This window comes from Stegostoma tigrinum, chromosome 17, assembly GCF_030684315.1.
Source record: "Stegostoma tigrinum isolate sSteTig4 chromosome 17, sSteTig4.hap1, whole genome shotgun sequence".
NCBI classification, from domain to species: domain Eukaryota; kingdom Metazoa; phylum Chordata; class Chondrichthyes; order Orectolobiformes; family Stegostomatidae; genus Stegostoma; species Stegostoma tigrinum.
In genome coordinates this window covers 8,471,875-8,498,555 of record NC_081370.1, presented here as the reverse complement: position 1 = coordinate 8,498,555, position 26,681 = coordinate 8,471,875, and the positions used below count along the sequence as shown (strand labels likewise).

The 26,681-nt window shown below is 43.1% G+C and overlaps 1 protein-coding gene across 3 annotated transcripts in view; it reads right to left on the bottom strand.

Annotated features, from left to right (window-relative positions):
• LOC125459222 (oxysterol-binding protein-related protein 8-like) overlaps positions 1-26,681 on the bottom strand; it is a 138,848-nt gene that overhangs the window by 39,541 nt on the left and 72,626 nt on the right. The window contains exons 2-8 of one of the 3 annotated variants that reach the window (XM_048545326.2): positions 20,843-20,990; positions 16,885-16,958; positions 13,965-14,045; positions 12,806-12,907; positions 10,832-11,035; positions 8,464-8,548; positions 2,262-2,424 (exon numbers count right to left, since the gene is read on the bottom strand). In XM_048545326.2, the coding sequence (XP_048401283.1) occupies positions 2,262-2,424; positions 8,464-8,548; positions 10,832-11,035; positions 12,806-12,907; positions 13,965-14,045; positions 16,885-16,958; positions 20,843-20,990 (857 nt within the window). The remainder of the gene's footprint in view (positions 1-2,261; positions 2,425-8,463; positions 8,549-10,831; positions 11,036-12,805; positions 12,908-13,964; positions 14,046-16,884; positions 16,959-20,842; positions 20,991-26,681) is intronic. The other 2 variants (XM_048545328.2, XM_048545327.2) reach the window with 2 other exon arrangements.

Below are 26,681 nucleotides of genomic sequence, written 5' to 3'. Positions count from 1 at the left end.
TTGGGGTTGGCCACTGAGGACAGAGGGATGGGCAACTATAGCTTTGTGTAGGAAAAAGATCAAAGTTGAGACTATTTTTAGATGAGTGTTGGAGAATGAAGGGTAGGAAGATTACAGGGAAATAAAGTCTGGAGATGACAAAAAAATAGATCTGATGGTGGGATGAAAATAAGCTGGTAATGTTATACATAATATTGGAATAGAACATAGGATTCAAACTCATCTCAGTATTAAATAAGACAATTATGTTTCACATAGTCCAAGAGTAGCAATGTGGTCGAGTGTTTGTAGAGTACATAAACAGTAATTTCTGGCTGCCCAGTGTTCAACTGCAAATGGTCTCGTTTAACATCAAGCAATTGAGTGTGTAGACGTAGCCATAGAGTCACGGGCAGTCCAAATATAGAATCACTGAAATTTATACTTCAGTGTCAGTTAGAATCAGGTTATTCATTCCATTATTTCTGTATCTGACCTCTGCTAAACTATTTGCAAAACCATGCTTTCAGCATTTTTTTTTGCAGAATTTATGACACTATCACACGTGGTGTCCAATCATGATTGTGATGATGCCATCCAGGGAAAGCATGTAAATGAGAGAGCAGAGGGGACCAAAGATTGAACCTTGGGAAACTTCAGAGATGCGGGGACAGGACGAGAAACAAAATCATGGAGATGCATTAGCTGATCACGAGGGACAAGAATTGAGCCTTGAAAGGGCACTCCTTTACAGCTAATGAGGCTGTATGTTAGAAAGATGCCCACGACAATGTTAAGTTCAAGGAAGGATCAAACAGTGTGCTCGATAGTTACAATCACACCAAATATTGTCTGTGAATTTATCTAGAACAGCCTCATTCCTGCAAAACCACAGCAATGACCTGGAGAGGTGGACATGGTGATAGGAAGAAACATATTCAAGCAGATTGGAGGTAGGATGGTAATGTTAGAGGAGATATTTCTTTTATTCAATCATGGGATCAGGACATCGCTGACCTGGCAGCATTTATTACCCAGAGGGCAGTTAACAGTCAGCCACATTGCTGTGGATCTGGAGTCACATGTAACCCAGACCAGGTAAAGACGGCAGTTTCCTTCTCTAAAGGACATTAGTGAGCCAGATGGGTCTTTCCGACAATTGACAACAGATTCACAGTCATCATCAGATCCGTAATTCCAGATATTTATTGAATTCAAATTCCACATCTGCTGTGGTGGGATTCAAACCCAGGTCCCCAGAATGTTATCTGGGTCTCTGGATTAACAGTCCAGCGTTAATACCACTAGGCCATTGCCTCCCCTTAATAATATGGGTCAAGGATAGGCTTTCTGAGGAATGTAATAGTGGAGACTTGGAAAAGAGCTGGACTCTGCCTGTAAAGGAGAAACCATTATGAATATTGCAGGAACAAAGGCCAAGAAAGGCAGTTGACTGGTCAGAGATTGGACAGGAGAGGAAAACTGCAGAATGAAGAATAATCATAGACTGGCTAAGGAATGGGGCTTGCATGAATGAAGGCAGTAGAGATGTAGTAAGTTAATGATGGTTACTGACGTCAGTTTATGGATGGCCACAGTCATGGAGATAATGAAGTCTATGAGGTCTATGTACCTGGAGTTGGAAGTGAGTGTGATCGTTTTCCCCCGAGCTTACCCTCCCACACCCACCTGGTGTTTTCCCAGTTTCTTGCTTTCACATTTTATATTGCCTAGCCTGGACTTGTTGTATTCAACTTTGGTACACACAATGCCCATTTCCAGTCACAGATATTCAATTGCGTGATAATGTTAAAATCTCCAAATACATTGTCAAGACCTTCTATGGTTTACAATACCACCAATCGGAACGTAATGTCCGGTGGAAACACACGTGCTGCACATCAGAAGTACCGTCTATTGTTCAACTCATTACTGTTGATATTTTTCCATTAACCTGTGCAGCCTATACTAATTACTAGCACTAACAACTGGGTCTTGCTGTATCTCAGACTGTGATCAATGAACAAACCTGAAAGTCAGTACTACTTTCTTGCTGCCTGCTAAATAGCCTCCATCTACTAGTTCATGGAGATCCGTCTCCTCACCTCACCCATGTTTGTGAAGTGGTTCTCCTCAAGCTGCACAGAGCCGTTATCTCCCTTTAATGCAGAGAGACGTCTATGGTTCTTTGCAGACTTCACCTCCTTACCTTACATGTAAGATATTCACAATCTAGGTCCAATAAAATAGATCAATTAATGAGCCAGTGCCTATGCACCTACTGGAAGTGCCCCTGGTGAGTGGAACTGAAGCCTTGTAGTAGACTGTGCAGTCCTGAGTGAGTTGCATCCATTGAGTTGTTGAGATCACCATCCTTAACTGTGCTGCGTTTGAGAAGACTCGAACACCGCACAGCTAATTCCAGAGCATCCATCCAACAACGACCTGAGGAGAGATAAAATAAACTGTCAGGAATAAACTAAGAAATAAACATCACATACATGCAACAATATGAATCAGGACATGCGACAGGTTTTTCAAGTATTGTACAAGAAACAGAGAAGTAAAGATCTAACATAAAACTGGAAATGCAGTTCAAGTATACAACCAGTTTGCTGCTCAGCAACACAAATGTAACATATGTTATATACTGTTAAATGTCTATGAGTCAAATGTATTCCAAAAGTCATCAGTCAACTTTTACACAGTTAACATTTTCAAGGGTTGACACTGCTTGAGCATCGCCATCAGTTTTATTTTTGTGTCATCCTCTATGTAAAGCTGAACTACTATGGCCTAGGGGTTCTTGTGGACTAAGTCTTTACAAGGATGTCTCTTTTACCAATCTTAATAGGACCACAAGATACAGTGCAGAATTTGGCCATTCAGCCCATCGAGCCTGCTCAGTCATTCAATTGTGGCGGATACTTTTGTCAGCTCCATCCTCCTGCCTTGTCCCTGTAACCTTTGATCCCCTTAATAATCAAGAACCTAGCTTTCTATCTTCATCTTAAAGACACTCAACGACTTGGCCTCCACAGCCTGTTGTGACACTGAGTCCAGCAGATTCACCATTCTCGGGCTGAAGAAATGCCTTCTCATCTCAGTTCTAAAGGGTTGTCCCTTCACTCTGAGGCTATGCCCTCGCATCCTAGTCTCTCCTCCTAGTGGAGGCATCTTCCTCATGCTTCACTCTACCCAGGCCTCTCAGTACTCTCAAAGTTTAAATCGGATATCCCCCATCAAGTACAGACGTAGTACCCTCAACCACTCCTCATATGACAAGCCCTTCATCCCCAGCATCATTCTTGTAAACCTCCTGTGTACTCCTTCTGAGGCCAATGTGTCCTTCCTTACAATATGAGACTCAAAACTGCTTACAATAATAATGGTCTTGTTTGTTGGCATTATCAGTGTTACGCTCATATTTTCAATCCACGTTCATTGGGCTATCTATGTTGGATGACAAATCCACAGTATGTGATGAGCTTATTCTAGAGTTCAGGTGACAGAATTTGTGAAATATTTGTTTTCTGACAGAGTACTATTATTCTGCCTTTTTGTGAATTTTATGCACCATCCAGAATTCCAAAATATCAACTTTCTTCACTTCTCTGCTATTTTAGAGCCTGACAGGTTTTGCAAATGAGAATATGACCAGGTTTACGATGCTCAAACCTATTTTTATTTGATCCCCAGCTTAAAACCCAGCAACACCTTTGTGATTGCTTCTCAAAAGATAGTGTGGTAAGCTCATCTGGTACCCGTTACTTTGGTTTATTAACTGGGAGACCACTGCCGGAATTCAAGGGGAAATCCAAAAGTTTCCTGTGCCTGTCATTACATTAATAAAATGCAGTAATTAAGGGTAAGAAATTAATCATTTTACTTCTGAAAAATGAAGGTCAGCTTTTACAGAAGGTACATAAAAAATTACACTCACTTCAACCAAAAGTGGTGGGATCAACTTTTATATGGGTTGAACTTTTAAGTGAGCGTATACGGTATATTTCTTGAGTGCCTGTGTTGCAACATTGTAGAGCACAGTACGCAACCGAGACTGATGAGTAGATGTTGTTGGATCCGATGACTAAAGCCTTGGATATAGAGGTGGTTTTAAGGAGTGTCTTAAAAGGAGAAGAATGTACATGGGAGGAGAGGTGCAGGTAGGGAAATCCAGAACTTAGGGCCTAAGCGACAGACGGCATAGCCAACAGCAGAGCAACTTGAGTACAGAATGTGCAAGAAGCTGGAAGAGAGTGGAACAGTTTGCAGACCTGTTGGAGATCACAAACATGGGGAGGGGCGAAGCCATGCAAGTTCAAAGACACGAATGAGAATTCAACAACAAAGGTATTGCTGGACTAGAGGCCAATGTCGGTCAGGAATACCAGGGTGATTGGTGAACAGGATTAGTCAGAGTTAGCACACAGCCAGCACAGTTTTAGATGACCTCAGATTTGCAAAGGATGTGGCTAAACGACCAGACTGCATTGGAATAGCACAAGTAGATGTCAACAAAAAAGCAAAAAAGGTTTGAAAGAAAGTTTTGGCAGCACATAAACCAAGGAACGGACAACATTTTAACAGAGACGGAAAATGACTATCTTAATGATGGCACAAGTATTAAGTTTAAAGTTCACTTTGGGCAAATGTAACACCAGGATTCCAAGCAGACCGAGATCTCAGATCGCTGCCAGAGATAAAGCCGGAAACAGGATTTGGAGCCAGAGCCAGAAACAATGGCTTTTAGACTTTCCAATAGTTAGTTGGAGGAAATTTTTATTCATCTAGAAATAAATGTCAGATCAGCCACCTGATAATTTAGCCACAGGGGAGGAGTCACGAGAGGGTGGCCGGAGTTCAGGATACTTCAGAGTGGCGGGTGAATTCAATCCAAAAACCTCAAACAGTCGCAAAGATTACAGCAATATGGATAACCAATTCAATGCACGTATTTTAATAAAATATGAGGCTGGATGAACACAGCAGGCCAAGCAGCATCCTGAGATGCTGCTTGGCCTGCTGTGTTCATCCAGCCTCACATTTTATTATCTTGGAATTCTCCAGCATCTGCAGTTCCCATTATCTCCAATGCACCTATTTTAACTGGTTGATTAGAAAGTGCAGTGAACAGAATCTGGGAGAAGCTGCTCCTTTTTCCCAGGTTCTGGTTTTGTCATGTTGCTGCCAAACTCATCCGATTACAGACCCTTCCTCTCCCCCTCTTTCTTTCTGTTCTTGTCTTTGAACCTCGCTGGGCTTATTTGTTTGGGTGCAAGCCACCCCTGGGGCTTCAGTGAGTCCTTCCTAAACTTGCCGAGTTCCTCACCATTGCAGATATTGAGCTGGAATACAAGTCTTTTCCTCACTTGGACTACATTGCTGAACAGTTCCAGGGTCCTCATGATGGTCAGATACACAGGGGGGTGCAGCTTTCATATGCTTAGTGGTGTAACCGTTTCACACTGCGCAGTAGCTGGTGGACAGTGCCAACAGTGAACTGAAAACTGGCTCTGGAGAGGGAGATCTCACTTCTGGGCTTTGCTGGTACTGGTCAGTGGTATTATAGCCTGCCAGGAACCATCACACACTCGGTCTATCCACTGCCAGCACAAGTTCACTAGGCTTATAAACTGCATCTGCGCCTGGAGGAAACTGGGTGGGTTTGCACCTTGAAGCTGCCAGGATTCTGGGCAGCATCATAGTCTGTGTCTGTGCATGCACACATCAGTGTTGGCGTCCATGTGCCTGCACATTTCCTTTTCTCCCCAGTGTTGGGTGGGGACAGATGGTACAGCACTGTCCCATGGCTTTGTTTACTTAAATTCTGTTCAATAACTTGGTACTTCCTGTGTATTAGTTTTTACCCATCCAGTACTTTTTGCCATCTCTATCTCTGTCAATATTTTGTCATCATGAGCTCAACGTGGGTTGTTTTAATTACCCACCAGGCCATAGAAAATACAAACTTGATTTAAGATGTATTTTGTGTATTGTTATTGATGAAGGGAATGGGGATGGTGCTGTGTGCAAAAAGACAAAAACTCTGAACAATATTTTCTGCAATATTTGAGGATTTTCTTCATGTCAGTACTTATAGTGTCGCTAGAATGAGGAAAAGACAATGCTGTCCATGATTTCAACACAACATCCACCGCAAGAAACATTCACTCCTGCCTCTAAAACTAAACAAAGAATAGAAACAAAGAAACTCAAGTGAGGAGAGATCATTTCAAGTCCAGTGACTTGGACAAGGAATCGAAATGTGAACTCTGATTGTTCCCTATAAAATGCTCCCTGACCTGCCGAGTTTCTCCAGGCTCACTCCCTTCACCAGTGACACATCATACTTGCAGGTTTAGTATTGCTACAAGATGGGCTGCTAAGGTACTTCAACTGCAGCCTCTAAGTGCAGCATCACTACCACCTAGAATGACAAAGGCTGCAGACACACAAAACATTATAATTTGCAGAATCTTCAAGTGACACACCATCCTGACTTGGAAGCATATCGCTGTGCCTTCATTTTAAAATTGATTTCCTCACCTCACTACACTGTGAGAATACCTTTACCATGCAGATGGTATCAGTTCAAGAAAGTGCCCTCCATGAGCTTTCTGCTAAGAAACGAGAAAATGGGCCAAAAACAATGATGTAGACACACCTAATATGATAAAGGTACATTATATATAATCACTATTTGGGAATGTTGATTCTTCAAGTAGAGACAGATGGGTTTGTTTTCATTTCTGTGAAGGTTTTTATTAAAAATGTCATTAAGTCATTTGGAAGGAAGTAGCCTGAAAACCATCATTTCTAAGAAAGCATGAGGGAATCTCCTCTAATCTAAGTGTTTTCAAAGTACCTTTGACGTTGATTGATAAAGTATTTACTCTGCCAGAAAAAAGCTACACAAAAACAAAATCAGGAGACACAGCTAATCTTGTTTAAATTGAATTCTGTTCAGTTTAGAAGGATCAGGTTTCAGTTTCGTCCTAGCAGAAGAATCAGGTTTTCAGCTCAGTAGAATAGTTTCAGCCTGACACAAGTGCAGGTTAGTTTATGAAGTATCCACGCTGTCAGTGTTTGAGCAGAAACTTTCACATAACCAGAGCTGGAAAGATATTTAGACAATCAAAAGTGGCAAGAAGCTGTAAAACTGTTTCAGCAGCTCGAGGAGGAAGACTGGTAAGAATCAGTTAAGTAAGAAATGAAAAAGCTTTCAAACATAAGTGATAATGGGAACTGCAGATGCGGGAGAATCCAAGATAACAAAATGTGGAGCTGGATGAACACAGCAGGCCAAGCTGCATCTTAGGAGCACAAAAGCTGACGTTTTGGGCCTAAGGGTCTAGGCCCGAAACGTCAGCTTTTGTGCTCCTGAGATGCTGCTTGGCCTGCTGTGTTCATCCAGCTCCACACTTTGTTATCTTCAAACATAAGTGATATTTCTCTGGGACTAAATATCTTAAATGGATACTCTGGAAAGAAGATTGAATCTTTCTTGTTGCAGCTTTTCAATTTTACTTATATATGTATAAAGTTATTACACAAAATAAAAAATAAAAATTGGTGTTCATGTCTCAAAAAAACATTGGCAGCCTTGTGCTCATGTTCAATGACTAAACACCCGATAATCGACTGTAAAAATAAACTTATGGTCTATTAATTGTGATCAGAGATAGTGGGAACTGCAGATGCTGGAGAATCTGAGATAACAAAGTGTGGACCTGGATGAACACAGCAGGCCAAGCAGCATCTTAGGAGCACAAAAGCTCCCAAGCTGCTACTTGGCCTGCTGTGTTCATCCAGCTCCACACTTTGTTATTTCTTGTTATGGTCTATTAGTTCTATTTATTCTGGCACATAGCTTGTCCAAAAAGCATCAAAACACAGTGGGAGCTCATCATTGCTGAATTGAGCTTGTATTCTAGTGAATTTAAGTGGAATCTATGAATTGTTAATAAAGACACATTTGGAGGGGCTGGACATAAAACATAAATGTTATTGTGAAATTTATTGAACAAATTTGAACTTCCAAATGGCTTTGAATGTTGCTAAGACCCTTCCAGAGGTAGAAGACATAACAGTGAATTATGTGTAATCTTTGACTAAGGCCAAACTGAGAGAATTAGCAGACAAACTGCAGGTAGAAATAAAGTGTTGGATCTTGTATGGTTGGTGTTGTGGGGGAAGAAGCAGCTCACTTTCTAAAGGTATAGCCAAAACTCTGGTCGCTTCCTGAAAATGATTTGCACTGTGACTCTGTGCAGTCAAGAGCCCACCTTTCAATTAATGCATCCTAATTTTTATGGAGCTTATTGTGTCTAGTTGGGGAGTAACCATCAGAAGAGCATTGGATGCTAATGTTTCTTCCTCGAGGCACAACTTATCATTCTCATTTTCACCCTACTCTACTGCATACTGGCTAAGTTCATTCTCATCATCTCATAGGCAGAAACATGCAAGGCTTAAGCTCACCATCTGAGTCAGAGGCAGCTCGGAAGATCAGGTAACTACTGGGCAGCGGCTGTGTTATCGATCCCACGTTCTCACCTTTTGGACCCTGGAAAAGACAGGCCTACACTTAATATAAGGATGGATGATGTTGCAGAAAGAGAACTGGTTGACATTTTTCTGTTGGTTGGTCACAAAATGGTGGCAGTGAATGTTTCTTTAGGACATGTAGGTGAGGGCTAAACCCTCCTCTAGCATCTGACATAGTGTTAGAACCATGACTTCCTCTGGAAATGCAGCCCGAGGAGATCCAATTGATCTTTATGAATGTAGACATCACTGGCTAAGCCAGAATTTATTGCTATTCCCTCATTACCCAGAGGGCAATAAAAAAAGAGTCAACCATAATGTTGTAGCTCTGGGTGTGCAATGAGCTAGATGGATTTTTACAAGAATCAACAGTGGTTACATGGTCACCATTCCACTAGCTTTTTTCTTCGCATTCCAGATTTTTTTTGTATTGAATTCAAAATTTCACTATCTGCAATGGTGAACATACACCTAGGGCTCTGGGTTACTGACCCAGGGACATTACCACCATAACACCACCACTACCACTGTTTGGTACATATTTTATAAAAAAATAGAATGCAGACAGTGGCATTCAATTTGGGAAGCATGTTAGTCTGACTTCTGGATTGTTGTCTCAAAAATGAAATGACTCCAGTTGCACAGACTGGTCGAGCTTCCATTCTGACACATGAATCCAGGACTGTTTATTGTGGGCTCATTTCAGTGTACTGGTGATAGCCTTGCTTCAATATCAGTGCAGTAAGGTAAAGGAAGTGGCATTGCCGCTTCAAGCTGACCAGCTGATACATCATTTCCCCACGACTATTTGAGAACACAGAATGCTGAAGTATCAAAGTGAAAGGCTATCATTGCGTCTCTTTCCAGTGACAGAGGTGAAGTCTGAGCTTTCTAAACATCAAAGCAGTTTCTTCAATCTAACCTGTGCAGATCTTACCCAAACTGCAGCAAAGGTCCAGTGCTAGAAACCTGAATTTATATGTCAGAAAACTAAGCACACATTGTCACTCTGCTGTCAGCACTGGAATGGTTCAATCTTCTTTTCAATGTAAACATGACAGATTCCACAGCAACAAGAGCTAACGCTTTTCCATGAACATTGCAGCATTAAGCAAAATAACATTAGTGTGTCCACGGCATACATCTAATCCTCAGATGGACAGTAAAAATGGATGTGTTGCGAGTGTGTGTATGCATGTGTGTGCGCGTGTGAGAGATAGACTGTGTGAGTGAGTGTGACTGAGTGTGTGAGAGAGACAGAGCGAGAGAGAGAGAACGCATCATGCCAGTTACTCTAAGGTACAGTGGACAAGATGGATGCAACCAATGTTAGATTGCGAGGGCGGAGTTTCAGCTTACAGTATGTATGAAGACATGTGATGTACAGCAATTTAACTGTTTGGTTTTTCATTCTTTTGAGCAGCATTAAACTGAAAGGAGCTGGAATTGAGAAATTTAAGGTTCAGTCAATACACTCCACATGCCCCATACTTACTGTCAGAATGAAGTATGAATTTATTTCTATTTTCTCACTCTTTCCCATAAGTGAATGGAAAAGATGATTTTTTTTAGATTAGACTCCCCACAGTGTAGAAACAGGCCCTTTGGCCCAACAAGTCCACACAGCCCCATCCCCCTATAACCCACACACCCGCGAACACTATGGACAATTTAGCATGGCCGATCCACCTAGCCTGCACATCTTTGGGCTGTGGAAGGAAACCGGAGCACCCAGTGGAAACCCACACAGACATGGGGAGAATGTGCAAACTCCATACGGACAGTTGCCTGAGGCTGGAAATGAACCCGAGTCTCTGGTGCTGTGAGGCTACAGTGCTAACTACTGAGCCACCATGCTGCCCCAATGTTTTTCTTAAAAGCGTGTGTATTTGTCTCTTTCTGACCAACCCCGTTTCTGGTTAGATAGTTCCTGCTCTATTTCTTCCCTCTAGTCAGCCAAAGAAAGTAGTTTTACTTTTGTAACCCATTACTTATAAAGATTGATAGTGTGACAACTTGACTTGTGCACAACTCACTGACATGAGTCAAGAACTACCTTTCCCACTTTCATTTTTAAGACACACCATGTGGTTACTTGAATAGTATTACTATTCGCTTTCTTTCCTGTTACAACATAAAGAGAATGCAAGCTTACTCCAGCATGCTAAACTGTAGAACCTTCCTACAGGGCCTGTAAGTTTTTTGAGGCTTTATCTAGTCCTGCAGCATTGAAATATCCCCTCCTCTGTCCTTTTTCTTTCAAGGGAGGTCCTGAATCTGTGGCACACTGGAAAGATATTACCTTCACTGCCCAGATGGATTGGTCCAGAGGATGAAAAAGTTTGAAACAGAAGCCATCTTTTTTGGACGGTCTTTCAATGAGCTCACAGGTGTTGAGAAGGATGGTCCCCACCCACTGGCCGATGTTGGGTGTTTTGTAAATGAGCAGAACGCCAGGTTTGAGCACACACCAGAATTTGGTCCAGCTCTTTAATGTACCTCGGATCTGCAAGCAAAATTGTGGGTCATTGCTCTTCAATTGATACAACAAAACTGAGAATAACGTTTTGTACCACATTCATTAAACAATGCATAGAACGTCTGACTGCAGATGTGGAGTCTTTGTGTGTGATACAATCAGGGCAACGCTGCAAGAACACATGCAGTAACTCTACATTTGACTCTGCCTTCACCTGGTTATGTGACTCACTCAGAATTAACATAACTTTTTCCACTATCAATTAAGAGCGATTTGTTCCCTACATTACATGAGTTGAGTTGTTGTACTGTGCACCAACTTTCCCTTTGCCTGTCTCAGGCCCTACAGTGACACTGACGAAACAAGCTGCAATAAAAAACAGAATCAAAATTCAAAGAAAACGTGACTTCCACAGTGGACAAATGGCCATGGGAGTGGCAGAAGTGTGAGGATCACAGAAGGAGCATTGACATCATGGCCTGACAGGTTTTGTGTACACAGGACCCAGAACTGGTTATGCTCTGCAATTCAACTTCATTGTGGCTGAGCAAATGCATCATTGAGTTTTATCCGTATTATGCCCCATTGGTCTGTGGCACACTGGAAACATATTACAAAAAGTATATCAAATACTACTTTAAGACATACCAAGATTGAACTTCCACAACCCTCTTTGGTAGAGAATTCTAAAGATTCACAAACCTCTGAGTAAAAAAAAAATTCTCCTTGTCTCAGTCCTAAATGGCATCCCCCTTTTTTCAAATTGTTCCCCCAGTTCTAGGTTCCAAACAGGGAAAATATCTTATTTGAACCTACTCTGTCTTTCCTTTAAATATTTTGAATGTTTCAATGAGATCATCTTCCATTCTTTGACACTTTAGAAAACCCAAGCCCAGTTTGCTCGATATCTCTTCACAGGTCCGTCCCGCTATCCCGAGCACAAGTCTGGTGAGGCTTTGTTGCACACTCTACGGCAATGATATCTTTCCTGAGATAGGTAGACTAAAACTCCACACAGTACTCCAGGTATGGTCCAACCGAGCTCCTACATAATTAAAGGAAGAATTCACTACTCCTGCACTCAAATCATCATCTTGCAATCAAGACTTGCCCTCCCAACAGCTTGCTGCTTCGAAATGTTAGCCTTCTGTGACTTATTGACAAGGATGGCTCAGTCACTTCTGTACACCTACACTGACCAAACTCTCACAATTTAAGGAACACTGCTTCTTCTACAAAAGTGAATCGCCTCTCATTCTTCCACATTATATTACACTTGCCGTTCTCTTGACGAATTAAGACTGTCCAAATCCTTCTGAAAACATTTTACACCTTCCACACAACACAAATTCCTGCTTAGTTTTGTATCATCTGAAAATTTGGAAATACTATATTTGGTCCCTACATCCACAAATTCTGATCCTTGAGGTACCCAACTAATCTGCTAATGTGAGAATGACCAATTTATTTCTGCTCTCAGTTTTCTATCTATTAGCCAATCATTAATCCATGCCAATACATTATCTCCTATCCCATAGGCTTTAATTTTGCTGACCAGGCTCCTGTAGGGGGCTATAACGAAAGCCTTCTGAAAATCCAAATATACTACACCCAGGTGATTGTCTTTGGCTACCGGTTGGAACTTTGGTGATGGATTTGCACAATCACAGAAACAAAAACAGAAGTTGCTGGAAAAGCTCAGCAGGTCTAGCAGTGTTTGTGAAGAAAAATAAAACAGAGTTAACGTTTCAGGCCTAGTGATTCTCCTTCAGAACAACTACAGCTTGGGTAACCTACCTTCAGCCAATCCTCCATCACAATTACAGAAGGATCCTTCAAAGCACTGAGCATCTCCTTGCTGGCCCTTTTCTTCTCCTGTCTGTAATTTTTCTTCTGAACCTATTTAAAATACCTTGTTAGTAAATTAAACAATTAATCTCACAGAACACCTTGGAATATGCTCAACAAAGGAGTCAATAGGGAATATTGCACCAACTAATATTGTAAAGGAGACTGAAGAAATATATTAAGCTGTTAATTTAGACTTTTCCATTAATAAAAGTATAATTTTAAAGACAGGCTTTGTAGTAACATTGTATGTTTAATTTTTTTCAGAATGCTCCAAGGCATCTTTCAGCTAATAAATGGTAAGACACAGCCAATTTGTATACAGCATGTTCATCAAATGACAGGTCACATTGCTTCCGGTCAAGACTGAAGTGTTGCTTAGGAATAGTAGAATCATAGAATCCCTACAGTGTAGAGGCAGGTCCATTCAACCCACACTGGCCCTCTGAAAAACATCCCACTCTGACCTGCCCCCTACCCTACCCCATGGCTAATATACACAACCTGCCCAATCCCTGAACACTACGGGCAATTTAGCATGGCCAATCCACCTACCCCGCACATCTTTGGACTGTGGGAGGAAACCGGAGCACCCGGAGGAAATCCACGCAGACACGGGGAGAATGTGCAAACTCCACACAGACAGTCGCCTAAAGCTGGAATCGAACCTGGGTATCTGGCGCTGAGGCAGCAGTGCTAACCACTGAGCCACCGTATTGCCCACATGAGATATAACATTTGAACAGTGCAATAGAATATTACTGGAGTCTTTCTGAACAAGTTTCTCTAGAAAGAAAGAGGAGTTGAATGGGCTGAAATGCCTTCCTCATCTACACTTCTCTGTGCCCTGTCAGGTAATGGTACTAAAATAAACGTGCAGATTTTAATCCATGTTCCTGCAAGGGGTTTGAGGATCTAAAACCCACAGATTGGAGGCAACCTGCTGCTGAACCTAATGCATTATTTGTTTGTGGAACTGCTAATCAGAAAACTGATTATTTTGAAACAAACATGAAATCAACAATTGCATCTCATAAGCTAGGAAACAGAGCAGCTAGTTACACAGGGCCAGTGTTTGGGTATTGCTTTGTCACCGAGAGACACATACCTTCAAGGATTCTTTCTTGGTGAGTTTAGAGATGTGAGATACGCAGTCTTTGTTGTAGCCGTTGTATAGCTTGGAATCAGACTGGGATAAAAAAGAGACATGAGGTTAACACCACCTCAGCATACAGGGATCTGGACATTACAGCTATGCCTAATCAAGATATAATTGGCAGATACAAAGGTCTATTTTTTCCATTCATGGCACATGGCCATTATTGACAAGGCCGGCATTTACTGCCCATCTCCAATGCTCCTTAGTGGGTGATCGTGTCCACAAACTGAAGCGGTCATTTGCATAGTGCATATACGCCCTTAGTGCTGTTAGGTCAGGATATCCAAGGTATTGCCCCAGTCACAATGAACGAACATCGACATATCTCCAAGAGTTGCATCTATCCTTCTGGACACAGAGGTGACAGACGGCTGTGGATCTTCAAGCGGAAGGCTTACAAAAGCCATGGCAAGTGCTGCAGCTCATCTTGTAGAAGGTACACACTATTGCTACGATGGGAGAAGGATTCAGTACTTGGGTGCTGACAGATGTCACTAACCTGGCCAGGCCTGGATGCAGCCAGTGGATATGGATTGCTTTATCATCTGAGGTGTCATAAATGGAATCGAACATCATCGTCTCTGGTGGGGGGAGGGGGAAGGAGTCAAAGGTGAAGCAGCTGAAGGTCTTTGGTTCGAGGCCTGACGACTGGCCTCCAACAGTCACAAATACCTTGTTTTGTGCTCTGTATGACTGCCAGCAGCGCAGAGATTTCCCATTGATCCGGTAAAATTAAAATCAGCAACACTCTTAATGCCAGGCTCTCTAAAATGCTGACTTGATGCCATGGGCACTCATCTCACCTCACCCCTGGAACTCAAAGCTTTACCCATGCTTGGGCCAAGGCTTGGAGCCAAGTGGGCATGGTTTGAGCCAAATTGAGGTCATTGCTAGATGCCACTTTATAGCACTGTCGACGAACTCTTCAATTACTTAGCTAATGGCTGAGAATTGGCTGATGAGACATAATCGAACAAGCAAATGTTGTAATGCCTTTTAGGGACAAAGCATAACCGGGCTCTTTGTTGAGTGCAATCACTGCCGTATAAATGGAGAGGTACTGCTTAGCTAGAGGTGTGACAAGTTCTGCCTCAGAAATGTTCAGCACCACAACATTTGTTGCATCTAACGTGCTCAGCCTTGTTCTCATATCATGCAGAGTGAATCAATTTTTCCATAGGCTGGCTCTTTGTGGAGATGTGGAGCAAAGGAGATCAGTTGATGTCTGCGTGCTTTATTTCGTCAATCATTATTTATGTTTAGACTTAAACAGTGATCACAGTAAGACATAAAACAGCCTCTCACATTTTCCAGGAGATGCTAGATTGCAATCTTCAGCAGAAACCCTCACTGTTTGTCTTCATAATATGCAGGTATGATTTTGTGCCTTTTCACAGCCACATAAGCTGAACTCAAGGAACAAGCCTGGGATTTTACTACACTGTACCCCAACACATGCCAATATTCACTGAAACATGTATTGATTTTACAACTTTACTTATTTGTGTTTTCACTTAAACAGCACCAGTTTTTTATTTAAAGTTTTAATGAGGTTCAAATCAGCACTGTGCTACATATGTGATGGGTTTTACACAATTAAAGATTAACAGTCAATTAAGTATGGAAGTGAATTGATTTTCTTCATGGGAATTACTGGATTTACACTGACATCCAAGAGGTAGTCTGTAAAATATAAAATCAGGCTCTTAACACCGTGCTTATTATCATCCAGATAGTACTGCTCCTCTACATTGAGGAAACAAAGTAGAGGCTACCACCCCTCACCCCACAAACCCTCAGACGAGTTGTCCATCCTGGGCCTCCTGCAATGCCACAACGATGCCACCCAAAGGCTGGAGGAACACCTCATATTTCGCTTGGGAACCCCATAGCCCAAGGTTATCAAATATGAACTTCACAAGCTTCAAAATCTCCCCTCCCCCAAACACATCCCAAAACCAGCCCAGCTCATCCCTGCCTCGTTGACCTGTCCATCTCTTCTCCAACCTATCCGCTCCTCCCACCTCACTGGCCACCCACCACCCCCACTTTCTACCCAACCTCATCCCCGCCTCCTTGACCTGTCCGACTTCCCTCAACGGACCAACCCCCATCCCACTCCCTCCCTACACTCACCTTTAATGGCTCCATCCCCGCCTCCCTAATCTGTCTGTCTTCTCTCCACCTATCTGCTCCTTTATCCATCTTCCATCACCGCCGCCACCCCTCTCTCTATTAATTCCAGAATCCCCTTCCCAACTCCATTTCTGAAGAAGGGTCCAGATCCGAAATGCCAGCTTTCCTGCTCCTCAAATGCTGCTTGGCCTGCTGTGTTCATCCAGCTCTACGCCTCGTTATCTCAGATTCTCCAGTATCAGCAGTTCCTCCTATCGCTGCTCAGATTATTTTTCTTCTGTTACCAATGGTCTCTCGGACTCTCTTATTGTTACCAATGCTTTCTCCATACCACATGGGAAGAAACAATGTCAGAAAGGGTTGTTCAAGTGGGCTATAAGGAGGCAGAGGGTTTTGCTAGTATTCTGTACTCTGGTGCAAGCATGATGGGCTGAATGGCCTCCTTTTATTCTGTAGCGGCTCTGTGAGCTGCAGCAGTGGCTAAACTGAATCTGTTGGATGCCATAAGGACATCCTAATGTGTGGAAATAGAGCACTTGACACAAATTCCAACTGTATGGAAAGCTTCTACATAGCCGCAGTGGCCAGTATCTGGGGAGGGGACCGACATTCTCAAAAGGAGAAGTATAACTGATTTGGACCTGGAACCTGCTGGTTTATTCAGTCCTTGCTTGTTGAGCCTTTTCTACTCAGGGTATATGTTAGTGGTAGACAGCATCTACCAGAATCTTACCTTACTGCTGGAGATGGGCGTTGAAGTGACATCGTCAGTAAGAGCCGAAAATCCATTCTTTTCCATTTCAGGGCCTGTAGCAAATGAGGAAAGAAACATTAATGTTCACCCAGGGTAACAGATTAGGAACTTATGCTAAACAGTAGCACAATGACAGCAGCAGCAACAAAAGAATACAGCATAGACCAGTACAGCACAGTACAGGCTCTTCGGCCCACGATGTTGTGCCGATGTATTATCCGAAAAAGATCAATCTACCCTGTATGCCCTATATTTTACTATCCTCCATTGGCCTATCCAGGAGTCGTTTAAAAGTCTCTAAAGTATCTGACTCCACCACCACTGCCAGCAGCGCATTCTACACGCCCACCACTCTCTGTAAAAACCAAAAGAACTGCGGATGCTGTAAATCAGGAACAAAAACAAAGTTGCTGGAAAAGCTCAGCAGGTCTGGCAGCATCTGTGGAGGGGAAAGCAGAGTTAACGTTTCGGGTCTGGTGACCCTTCCTCAGAACTGATGGTGGCTGGGAAAGCGTCAGTTCAGATGCAGAAAATAGGGAGGCAGGTGGGGTAGGGAGTAAATGATAGGGTAGAGCCTGAAGAGAGAGAAAGACAGCTCGACAGACAAAGGAGTTGCTAACGACCAGGCTGGGAGGGTGAGTAGTTGTTAATGGGGACTGTTAGTGACTAACAAGCGGTGGGGGGGGGGGGGGGGGGCGCGAGGTGTCTGTAATGGCAGGCTATGTGGTAACAAGGCCTGGTGTATCTGGTGGGGGTCTGGGACATGGGACAGTTTAGGCCCTAAAATTCTTGAACTCAGTATTGAGTCTGGAGGGCTGTAGGGTCCCCAAGCAGAAAATGAGGTGTCGTTCCTCCAGCTTGCATTGGGCTTCCCTGGAACACTGTAGGAAGCCAGGATCAGAGATGTTGGCCAGGGAGCAGGATGGTGCATTGAAATGGTAATGCTCTTTATAGTTCAGTAAAGTCATGGTGAATGCAGAGTGGACCAGAAAAGATCAGGAGGACACTGTCCCACACAAATTTGTTGTGAAGGTCCTTAGCACCTAGTCTAAATAATTTTAATTTATCTGTTCGGATGAGCAGGGGAAGCTTGAACCTGCGCCTCCTCGCCTTGAGGTGGGGACAGCGCTGCACTGCAGAGACTGAGCACCCTGGTCTACACAACAGCATACACGGGGGCTTTTAAATACACTCCCCACGCTGACACAGCCAGCAGTCCCCACCTTCCCCACTGCCCCCATCTTCCCAAGCTGACTCCTACCCAATATCTTATCCCCTCACCACTCCAAACCACCCCCTTATTCCCTCATCCACCTGACATCCTAACACCAGACTTACCTCACATACACATACCCTTGTACAATGGCTATCCAAGTTGCTGAACATTTATATGGCATTTAGAAGGGGATTAGGCTTGATGATAGTCTTCTGCTCTGCAGGCTCTGCTATTTCCTGGACAGGACAACACTAGAGGATCCTGTTCAGGAACTGCAAGAGTAGAAGTCAATTAAAGCACAAGAATGTTTTTTCAGTCTGGCTGCAGTCAGACATCCCATTTCCAACATAGGGCAGCATGGTAGCTCAGTGGTTAGCACTACTGCCTCACAGCACCAGGGACCCAGGTTTGATTCCAGTCTTAAGTGACTGTCTGTGTGGAGTTTGTACATTCTCCTGCAGGTGTTCTGGTTTTCAACCACAGTCCAAAGATGTGCAGGTTTGGTGGATTGGCCATGGAAAATTGTCCCATAGTATCCAGGGATGAGCAGGCTTAGGTGCATCAGCCATGGGGAATGCGGAGTTACAAGGATAAGGTAGTGAAGTGGGCCTGGGTGGGATGCTCTTCAAAAGGATCGGTTTGGACTCAATGGGCCGAATGACCTGTTTCTGCATTGTAGGGATTCTACAATAGTGTTCCTGACTCTGATTGAAATTTCAAAAAAATTCAGGAGTATAAATTTGTTAGTATATCATTAAATGAAGCTTGATTTATTTTCCATTCAAGATGATTTTCAAAGCGGTGTTTGCATTAGTTGATGATCAGCTCCTTCTAACTCAAGAAATGCCCTTCATTTACCTTTGTAGTAATGTCACCTGCTAAAACAAACAACTTTTCACTGAGTCATATCCAGATTTCTCCCCACGTTGGGCAATGCTCTGCCTTGTTGTAATATATTATAATTATACATTCAGGGCCTTGAATCTGCTAAGTAATGTCTCAGGCTGATTTTACAAGCAAGATATTAAAACAGCAGTGAGATTTAAAAGCCACGAAACTAAAAATACCCTGCAGAGTGACAGGGTATTTATGCAGAACCACACAATAAATTGCATAATGAGTGCAGGTCGCTGCTCTGACCTGGACTTGCACAACTTGGTCTCAACACCGTCACTATGGAGACTGGAATGTCTGAGGTGGGTGAGACATTTAGCGTTGCGTGTTCATCACAGACACATTGTAAAGCTTGTTTTTAATAATAAATTGGTGTGAATAATAAATTGCTTCCAGGACCATGAGAAACATGTATCAAATAACTCCCGCAGACACATCATCTCAGGTACAGTGTAGATACCTCACCTTCCAGTATGCATCGTTTTCACTGAGCTCTAACCACTAATCTGCGAACTTTGACTCTACACCCTGACCTTCAGAATGGACTGACTTTGTGTCCTACAAATGGTAATAGCCTCTTTTAAGCTGTTAGTAGTAAGCCAGGGCAGTGAATGTTGACTTGCTATTTAACTGTTGGGGGATTACATACAAATGTAATTCTCTCCTCACATAACAGGCACATTCACACTTTCAGCAAGGTGAACGGGAGAAGGGTCTAGACCTGAAATGTCAGCTTTCCTGCTCCTCTGATGCTACTTGGCCTGCTGTATTCATCCAGCTCCACACTGTGTTATCTCTGAACAGGAATTGGATACATAACTGAACACTCCCCCCCCTAACCCAGCAATTAATGCAGTGATTGGACTGCTGCTCCAGTATTAAAATGAGAATCAAACCAGACAATTTCTGGAACAAAAATAGGAGTGTTTTTTTCTTTATTTATTCACGGGATAAGAGTGTCGCTGCTAGGCAACACTTATTGCCCATCCCAAATTGCCCAGAGGGCAGTTAAGAGTCAACTGCATTGCTGTGGATCTGAAGTCACATGTGGGCTGGACAGCGTAAGGATGTCCTTCCCCAAGGGATATGAGTGAACCAGATGGATTTTTCCAACATCGACAATGGATTCACAGTCATCATTGGATTGTTAATTCCAGATATTTATTGAATTCAAATTCCATCATTTGCCATGGTAGGATTCAAACCCCGGTCCCCAGAACATTATCTGGGTCTCTGGATTAATAGTCCAGCGATAATGCCACTGGGCCATCGCCTTCCCCTGAGTTGTTAAAAAGCTCAGCAGGTCTGGCAACTTTTGAACCATTCTCAGGAAGGGTCACCGGACACAAAATGTTTGTTCTGTTTTTTTTTCTTCACAGATGCTGCGAGGCCTGCTGAGCTTTTCCAACAAGTTTTGTCTTTTGTTCCTGATTCTCAGCATCCGCAGTTCTTTCGGTTTTTATTGAGACAATCTCTGGTCTGTGTTGCTCAGTCCCATGTTACCTTTATTAGAGGAAGAGGGAATTCGCTCAGAATTTGATGCTGATCTGATTGGACAGTCCATATTTGGAGATTTGGTCTGCACTGATGAGATCAGCTCTTACATTCTCTATGATCGAATACCAACTGAGCCACTAAGGCATATTAAAAATCCCATTCTGTGTGAGAATAAAAGTTGCATCATTGTCAGGGCTGCGTTTGTTTTATGTGCAATGTACCAGAGATCATGACGTATTGGAATCTGCTTGCTGACTTCTTGCATATTTTCTCTGCACAGCTACCAGAGTTTGATGGAATAAGTCTTAAAGTAAGTCAAATTCAACAAACCTGGGGTCAAAGGGCAAATCTCATTGTAACCTCCAAAGGAAGAGTTTCGGGTCAACTTGCGGGGGTCGATTTTCTGTGGAGTTGCCAATCCAGTACTCAGTGAAAACCTGCGCCTCAAGACATGATCCTCCTTCACCGCATGAGTTTTCTATAGAATACAGCAAAGCACTGATAAATCCCAACGCATTTCACAAGAATTTAAAATGCTCTTTCCAGAACACAGCAAATTAATTCCAAGAATTCTCTTCCAGTTAAGCATTCTCCCCTACTTCCCGAATGAGCAAATATCTGCATTCCAGAACCCCGCCAACAAGGCTACCAACAGAATCATAGAATCCCTACAGTGTGGAAGCAGGCTATTCAGCCCATCAAGTCCACACCAACCCTCCAAAGAGCAGACCATCCAAACTTGCCCCGCTACCCTGCACTTCCCATGGCCAACCCAACTAACCTGTACATCTTTGGACCTTGGGAGGAAACCAACGCAGACACAGGGAGAATGTGCAAACTCCACACAGACAGCTGCCTGAGGGTGGAATCAAACCTGGGTCCCTGGTGTTGTGAGGCAGCAGTGCTAACCACTGAGCTAGCTGCAAACTTAGACGTTGCCATTTCAAAGGCTAAACGGCCCTGAGTCAGGTAATTGATGTTGTACACTCTCCAACCAGGGTTCCTGGTGATGAGTGACCCACAGCTGGGTATCTGTAACAATTGAACTTCTGTAGCTCATTAGAGACAAACGGCTGCCAAGCAAAGACTATGTATGGGCAGGGAACGTGAAATTCTGTGCTGAGAACACCACTGCACAGTGCGCTGTTATTGGATACGCGTGTAAATATCAAGCAGGAAGTGAAGATAGCCCACTGAGCCCGGACATTTCCATCCTATTGATTCAACAATCAACAAGGAAAACGCTAAATTTCAGAGGAGGTTAAAATCAGGAGAAATGCTCAGAAATTCCTGGTTAACTCCTTAAGGCAAATATGTCCCAGGAATCCACGGTTAATACACATAAACGTGCCCCAATATATATCAATCTTCCTGGGGTATTCCTCCTCAATTCTGAGCGTGAAAGCAGATCCAACCCATAGCACTGCAAACACCACCATATGTGGGGCAATGGAGAAGACCTAAATCCATCCCAACCAGAACAAGATCAAATTAGGGGCAACACGGTAGCTCAGTGGTTAGCACTACTGCCTCACACCGCCAGGGACCCAGGTTCGATTCCAGCCTCGGGTGATTGTCTGTGTGGAGTTTGCACATTCTCCCCGTGTCTGCGCGGGTTTCCTCCGGGTGCTCCAGTTTCCTCCCACAGTCCAAAGATGTGCAGGTTAGGGTGGACTGGCCATGCTAAATTGCCTGTAGTGTCCAGGGATGTGTAGATTAGGTGGGTTATAGGGGGATGGGTCTGGGTGGGATGCTCCAAGGGTCGGTGTGGACTTGTTGGGCCAAAGGGCCTGTTTCCACACTCTAGGGATTCAATAATTTTATCCTATGAATCTATGAAATCCCATAGGATTGGCACCAATCTGATCCACCTTGGTCATCCTGTCCACCAACTCCCTATCTAGTCCTAGTTGCTATGGCAACAAATACACGCACGTTGCAACTTGGGGCTACTGATAATGGCGACAGAGTCTTCAATTTCCTTCCATCCCATGGTTTCTGTTCTAATCACTTGTCATTGGAAGGCTTTACAAGCAGATACTCGAGGTGTTTGGCAATGCACTGAATACAGCTTCCTCGGCCATCACTTCCTGAATGAAACTTCAAACTGCAACTTCTGGTTCAGAGATAGGGACACTACCCTTTCCACCACAGACACGGACCCACTCCCCCCACCAGAAGGGTTTAAAATTGTGAAGAATTGTGATTGCAGTGCTATGGGTTGGATCTGCTTTCAGGCACAGAATTGAGGAGGAGGAATACCCCAGGAAGATTGATACATATTGGGGCAGGTTTATGTGTATTAACCGTGGATTCCTGGGACATACTTGCCTTAAGCTGTCAATACTTAATGTCATAAACTGGGACCAGATTACTTGCATTCAAGGATATTGAAGAAAATGAGAATGGAAATTACACAGGCACTGCCAAATTACCTTTCAATCTTCCTTGGATTTGGGGGAAGGATTGGAGGATTGCAAACATTTACAACCAGAAAGGTTGGCAAGGTCAGCCCACAAATTGCAGACCAGTTGGTTTCAATTTTTTTTTGTGGGGTGGGGGGAATTTCTAGAAACAATTATTGGGATAGAATTAAGATTCATATGGAATACTGAGAATTATTTCCAAGAGTTGGCACAGATTTGTTAATGAAAGTCGCATTGAACTACTTGCTGGGACATTTTGAGGAGTTAACAGAGAGGGCTGAGGAGGGGAGGGATGTTGATATGGTGCATGTATACTTCCAATTCAACACAGTGCCAGACAATAGGTTTGCAAGGAAATATATAGGTCAAGGAATAAAAGGAACAGTAGCATCATGGATGGAACACCAGTTGAGGGATACAAAACAGGGAGTAAGCAGATTTTTCTGTCTGGAAGACATTTGGTAGTGGTGTTCGCAGGGTTCAGCATAGGCACCCTTTCACCCAATCTGGATCTTGGTGTGCAGAGGACGTCTTCAAAGTTTGTGGATAACACAAAATTTGGGAAGATTCTAAACTGGGGGGAGGGTGGTGTAAAATTTCAAAAAGACATTGACATGTTGGGGGAGTAGATGCACAGGTGCCAGGTGAAGTTCAATGCAGAGAGGTGTGAGGTAATGCACTTACTAGAAGCCTGCTGTTTGTGCATGAGCAGAGTGATCTGGATGTACATGTATACCAGTCATTAAAGGTGGCAGGCCAGGTACAGTGAGCTGTTAATGAAGCCAACAATATTGTAGGCTTCATCAATAGGGAGAGGAGTATAAGAGCAGGGAGGTTATGACAACTGTAGAAGATACATGTTAGATCTCAGTTGCAGTGCTGTGTACAGGTCTGTGTGCTGCACAAAGGACAAAAATCACACAACACCAGGTTATTGTCCAATAGGTTTATTTGAAAACTCAAGCTTTCAGAGTGTTGCTCCTTCATCAGGTGTAGCTAATGCTCCAAAAGCTAGTGCTTTCAAATAAACCTGTGGGACTATAACCAGGTGCTGAGTCACTTTTGTCCTTGTCCAACTAAGTCCAACACTGGCACCTCCACGTCATGGTTACCAGCCACACCAAAGGAAGGAGACGAAAAAGCCGAGGGATGATTTGATACAAAACCATGACGTGCCTGGACAGAGTGGATATGGCGAAAGTGTTGCAAATGAATGGTGAACCAGATGACATGGTTTTAAAGGGCTTTGCAAAAAAAAGCAAATGTCAGGGGACAAGTATCTTTCCAAGCAAGTGGTTATGGTGTGGAATGTTATAACGTGCATTGCCTGGAAGTGTGGCGGAGGTCAGCTCAATTGAGAAATTCGAGGGGGCCTGGATAACTGTAACTGTGTACAATCTTTCTATTTTAACAAAGGCAAGAGATTGGTACTAAGTTAGAATACTAAATGAAACACAGCAGACATGATGGCCCAAACAGCCTATTTCTGCAGTAGAACAATTGTGATTCTTCATTCCAAACATAGCTCTACAGCATCAGTATTTCATGTGTAATCCCAGTACAACTGATGATTTAATTCTCAATAGGGACACTGTGCCCTCATTTCTGTCACTTTTTGATGGCACTAACCACTCCTGCTTTTAATACGCCCCCTTGATAGGCTCATCTACATCAGGACTGCTACACAAACGTAACCAGGCAACTATCAGAAAGAAGCTCGGCATAAATCTGCACTCTCCAACAGTACACAAGAGACAGCCTGAAGTGGATGGAAATGTCTTTAGCAAGCAGGGCCAATTGGATTATTTTGCTTGGTCTCCTCCCGATAGCTGTTAGTGTATATCCAACTCATTTAATTCCAGGAGACATAAACAAGCATTAGGTATACTGGCACAGTAAACTCTCTGGGTCCTCATAACGTCCCAGATGTTCATTTCAAAGAATTAAGTATTCAGGTTAATATTTCCCTACCCATGCTATTACTGCACACCCATGACATTAGCATCTATGCAACAAAGTGAGAGGTTTCTCAGGCATGACCTACCCATAAACAACAGGATAAATTTGTCAATACCAGCTGTCAACTTCCGAACCATTTGTCATTGAAGTAAGTCGAGTTTTATGAATGAAGTGACAATTCAACAATAAACGCGAGACTCAAGGATCTGTGCACCGTCTGAATGAATAGGAAAACAGTTACGAGGGAGATGCTACACCTTAAATAAACTGTTAAACAATAAATAGATGACCCAAATATGTCTGCCAACTATTTATGCCAACCAACATGCTGGCTGTTTCATTCTGTCCCGTGCCACATAAACTAACAACTCATTCATTGTGACCTCGCATACTTATACCCCAGCATGACACATTCCAAACTGCAATTTACAAACAAACCCCTGCCACATGTTATCTTGTGAAAAGGCTTCATATAAAAATATTGTAACCTCACTGTGTCATGACATTGTTCTCTTACTATGCACGTGCTCCCTGAATTTAAATCTGAAATCTACTTCTGTGTTTCCATGGTAAGATGATAAAAAGTCAAAGCAGCAGTCCAGAACCAAAGCAAACATTGGAAATTTCCAGCTGTTGGAGAAAGTGGCCTGGATATCATTATCTACATGCGTAAGGAGGGAGTAGAACAGGATTAAACTGACGCCTTTCCTGTAGAACACATTGCCAGTGGAGGTGGTAGAGGCGGGCACGATATCGTCATTTAAGATGTGTCTAGACAGATACATGAATGGGCAGGGAGCAGAGGGATACAGATCCTTGGAAAACAGGCGACAGGTTTACATAGAGGCGCAGGATTGGAGGGCCAAAGAGCCTGTTCCTGTGCTGTGATTTTCTTTGTTCTTATTATTTGTTCGAACAAAGAACACAAATGTATAGTGCTGAGAAAGCAAGCAGAAACTGTATATTGCATTGTTTGACCAGAATTTAAATGACGCATTTAATGTTGGCCAACATGTTAGAAAGATATTTAAGTTTCTGGGTGTGAGGCTGGAAAAGCACAGCCGGTCAGACAGCATCAGGGGAGCAGGTTAGACAGCATGTTGGGCCGTAACTCTTCATCGGGGCAGTCCTGACAAAGGGTTTCAGCCCGAAACCTTGACTTACCTGCTCCTCAAATGTGGTCTGGCCTGCTGTGCTTTTCTAGCCTCACACCTACAGACTCTGTCTTCCAGCATCTGCAGCCCTTACCAGGGGAGATATTTAAGTCTTATGTCTACAGCCATTTACTTTGCAGACTGGCTGCCCAGTTTTACCGAGCCAGAACAGGGGTAGCATTATGAGTAGTGTTTTAATATTTGCTCGACTGGTGATAAAGAGCAAATGAAACTGAAGGGACCTCCTTCAGTTGAAGGGCCTCTGATGAAGGGTCTAGGCCCGAAACGTCAGCTTTTGTGCTCCTGAGATGCTGCTTGGCCTGCTGTGTTCATCCAACCTCACATTTTATTATCTTGGATTGTCCAGCATCTGCAGTTCCCATTATCTCTGAAGGGACCTCCTTTTTGCTTTAAGAAGCAGGCTCTTAGTTTAAATTTAGATTTATTTTTCTGACAGCTCATCTAAATAAAAATTACTTCAAAACTGCCTAGCCATTGGTGGGAACTCCCAGAGCAAAGCGCACAACAGCATCAAATGTGAGCTCACTACTGTGACAGCAAATAGGAAAATGGGGAGGTAAATGAAGGCACACAGATCAAATTACATTAAAAATATCTAGTCTTTGTAAA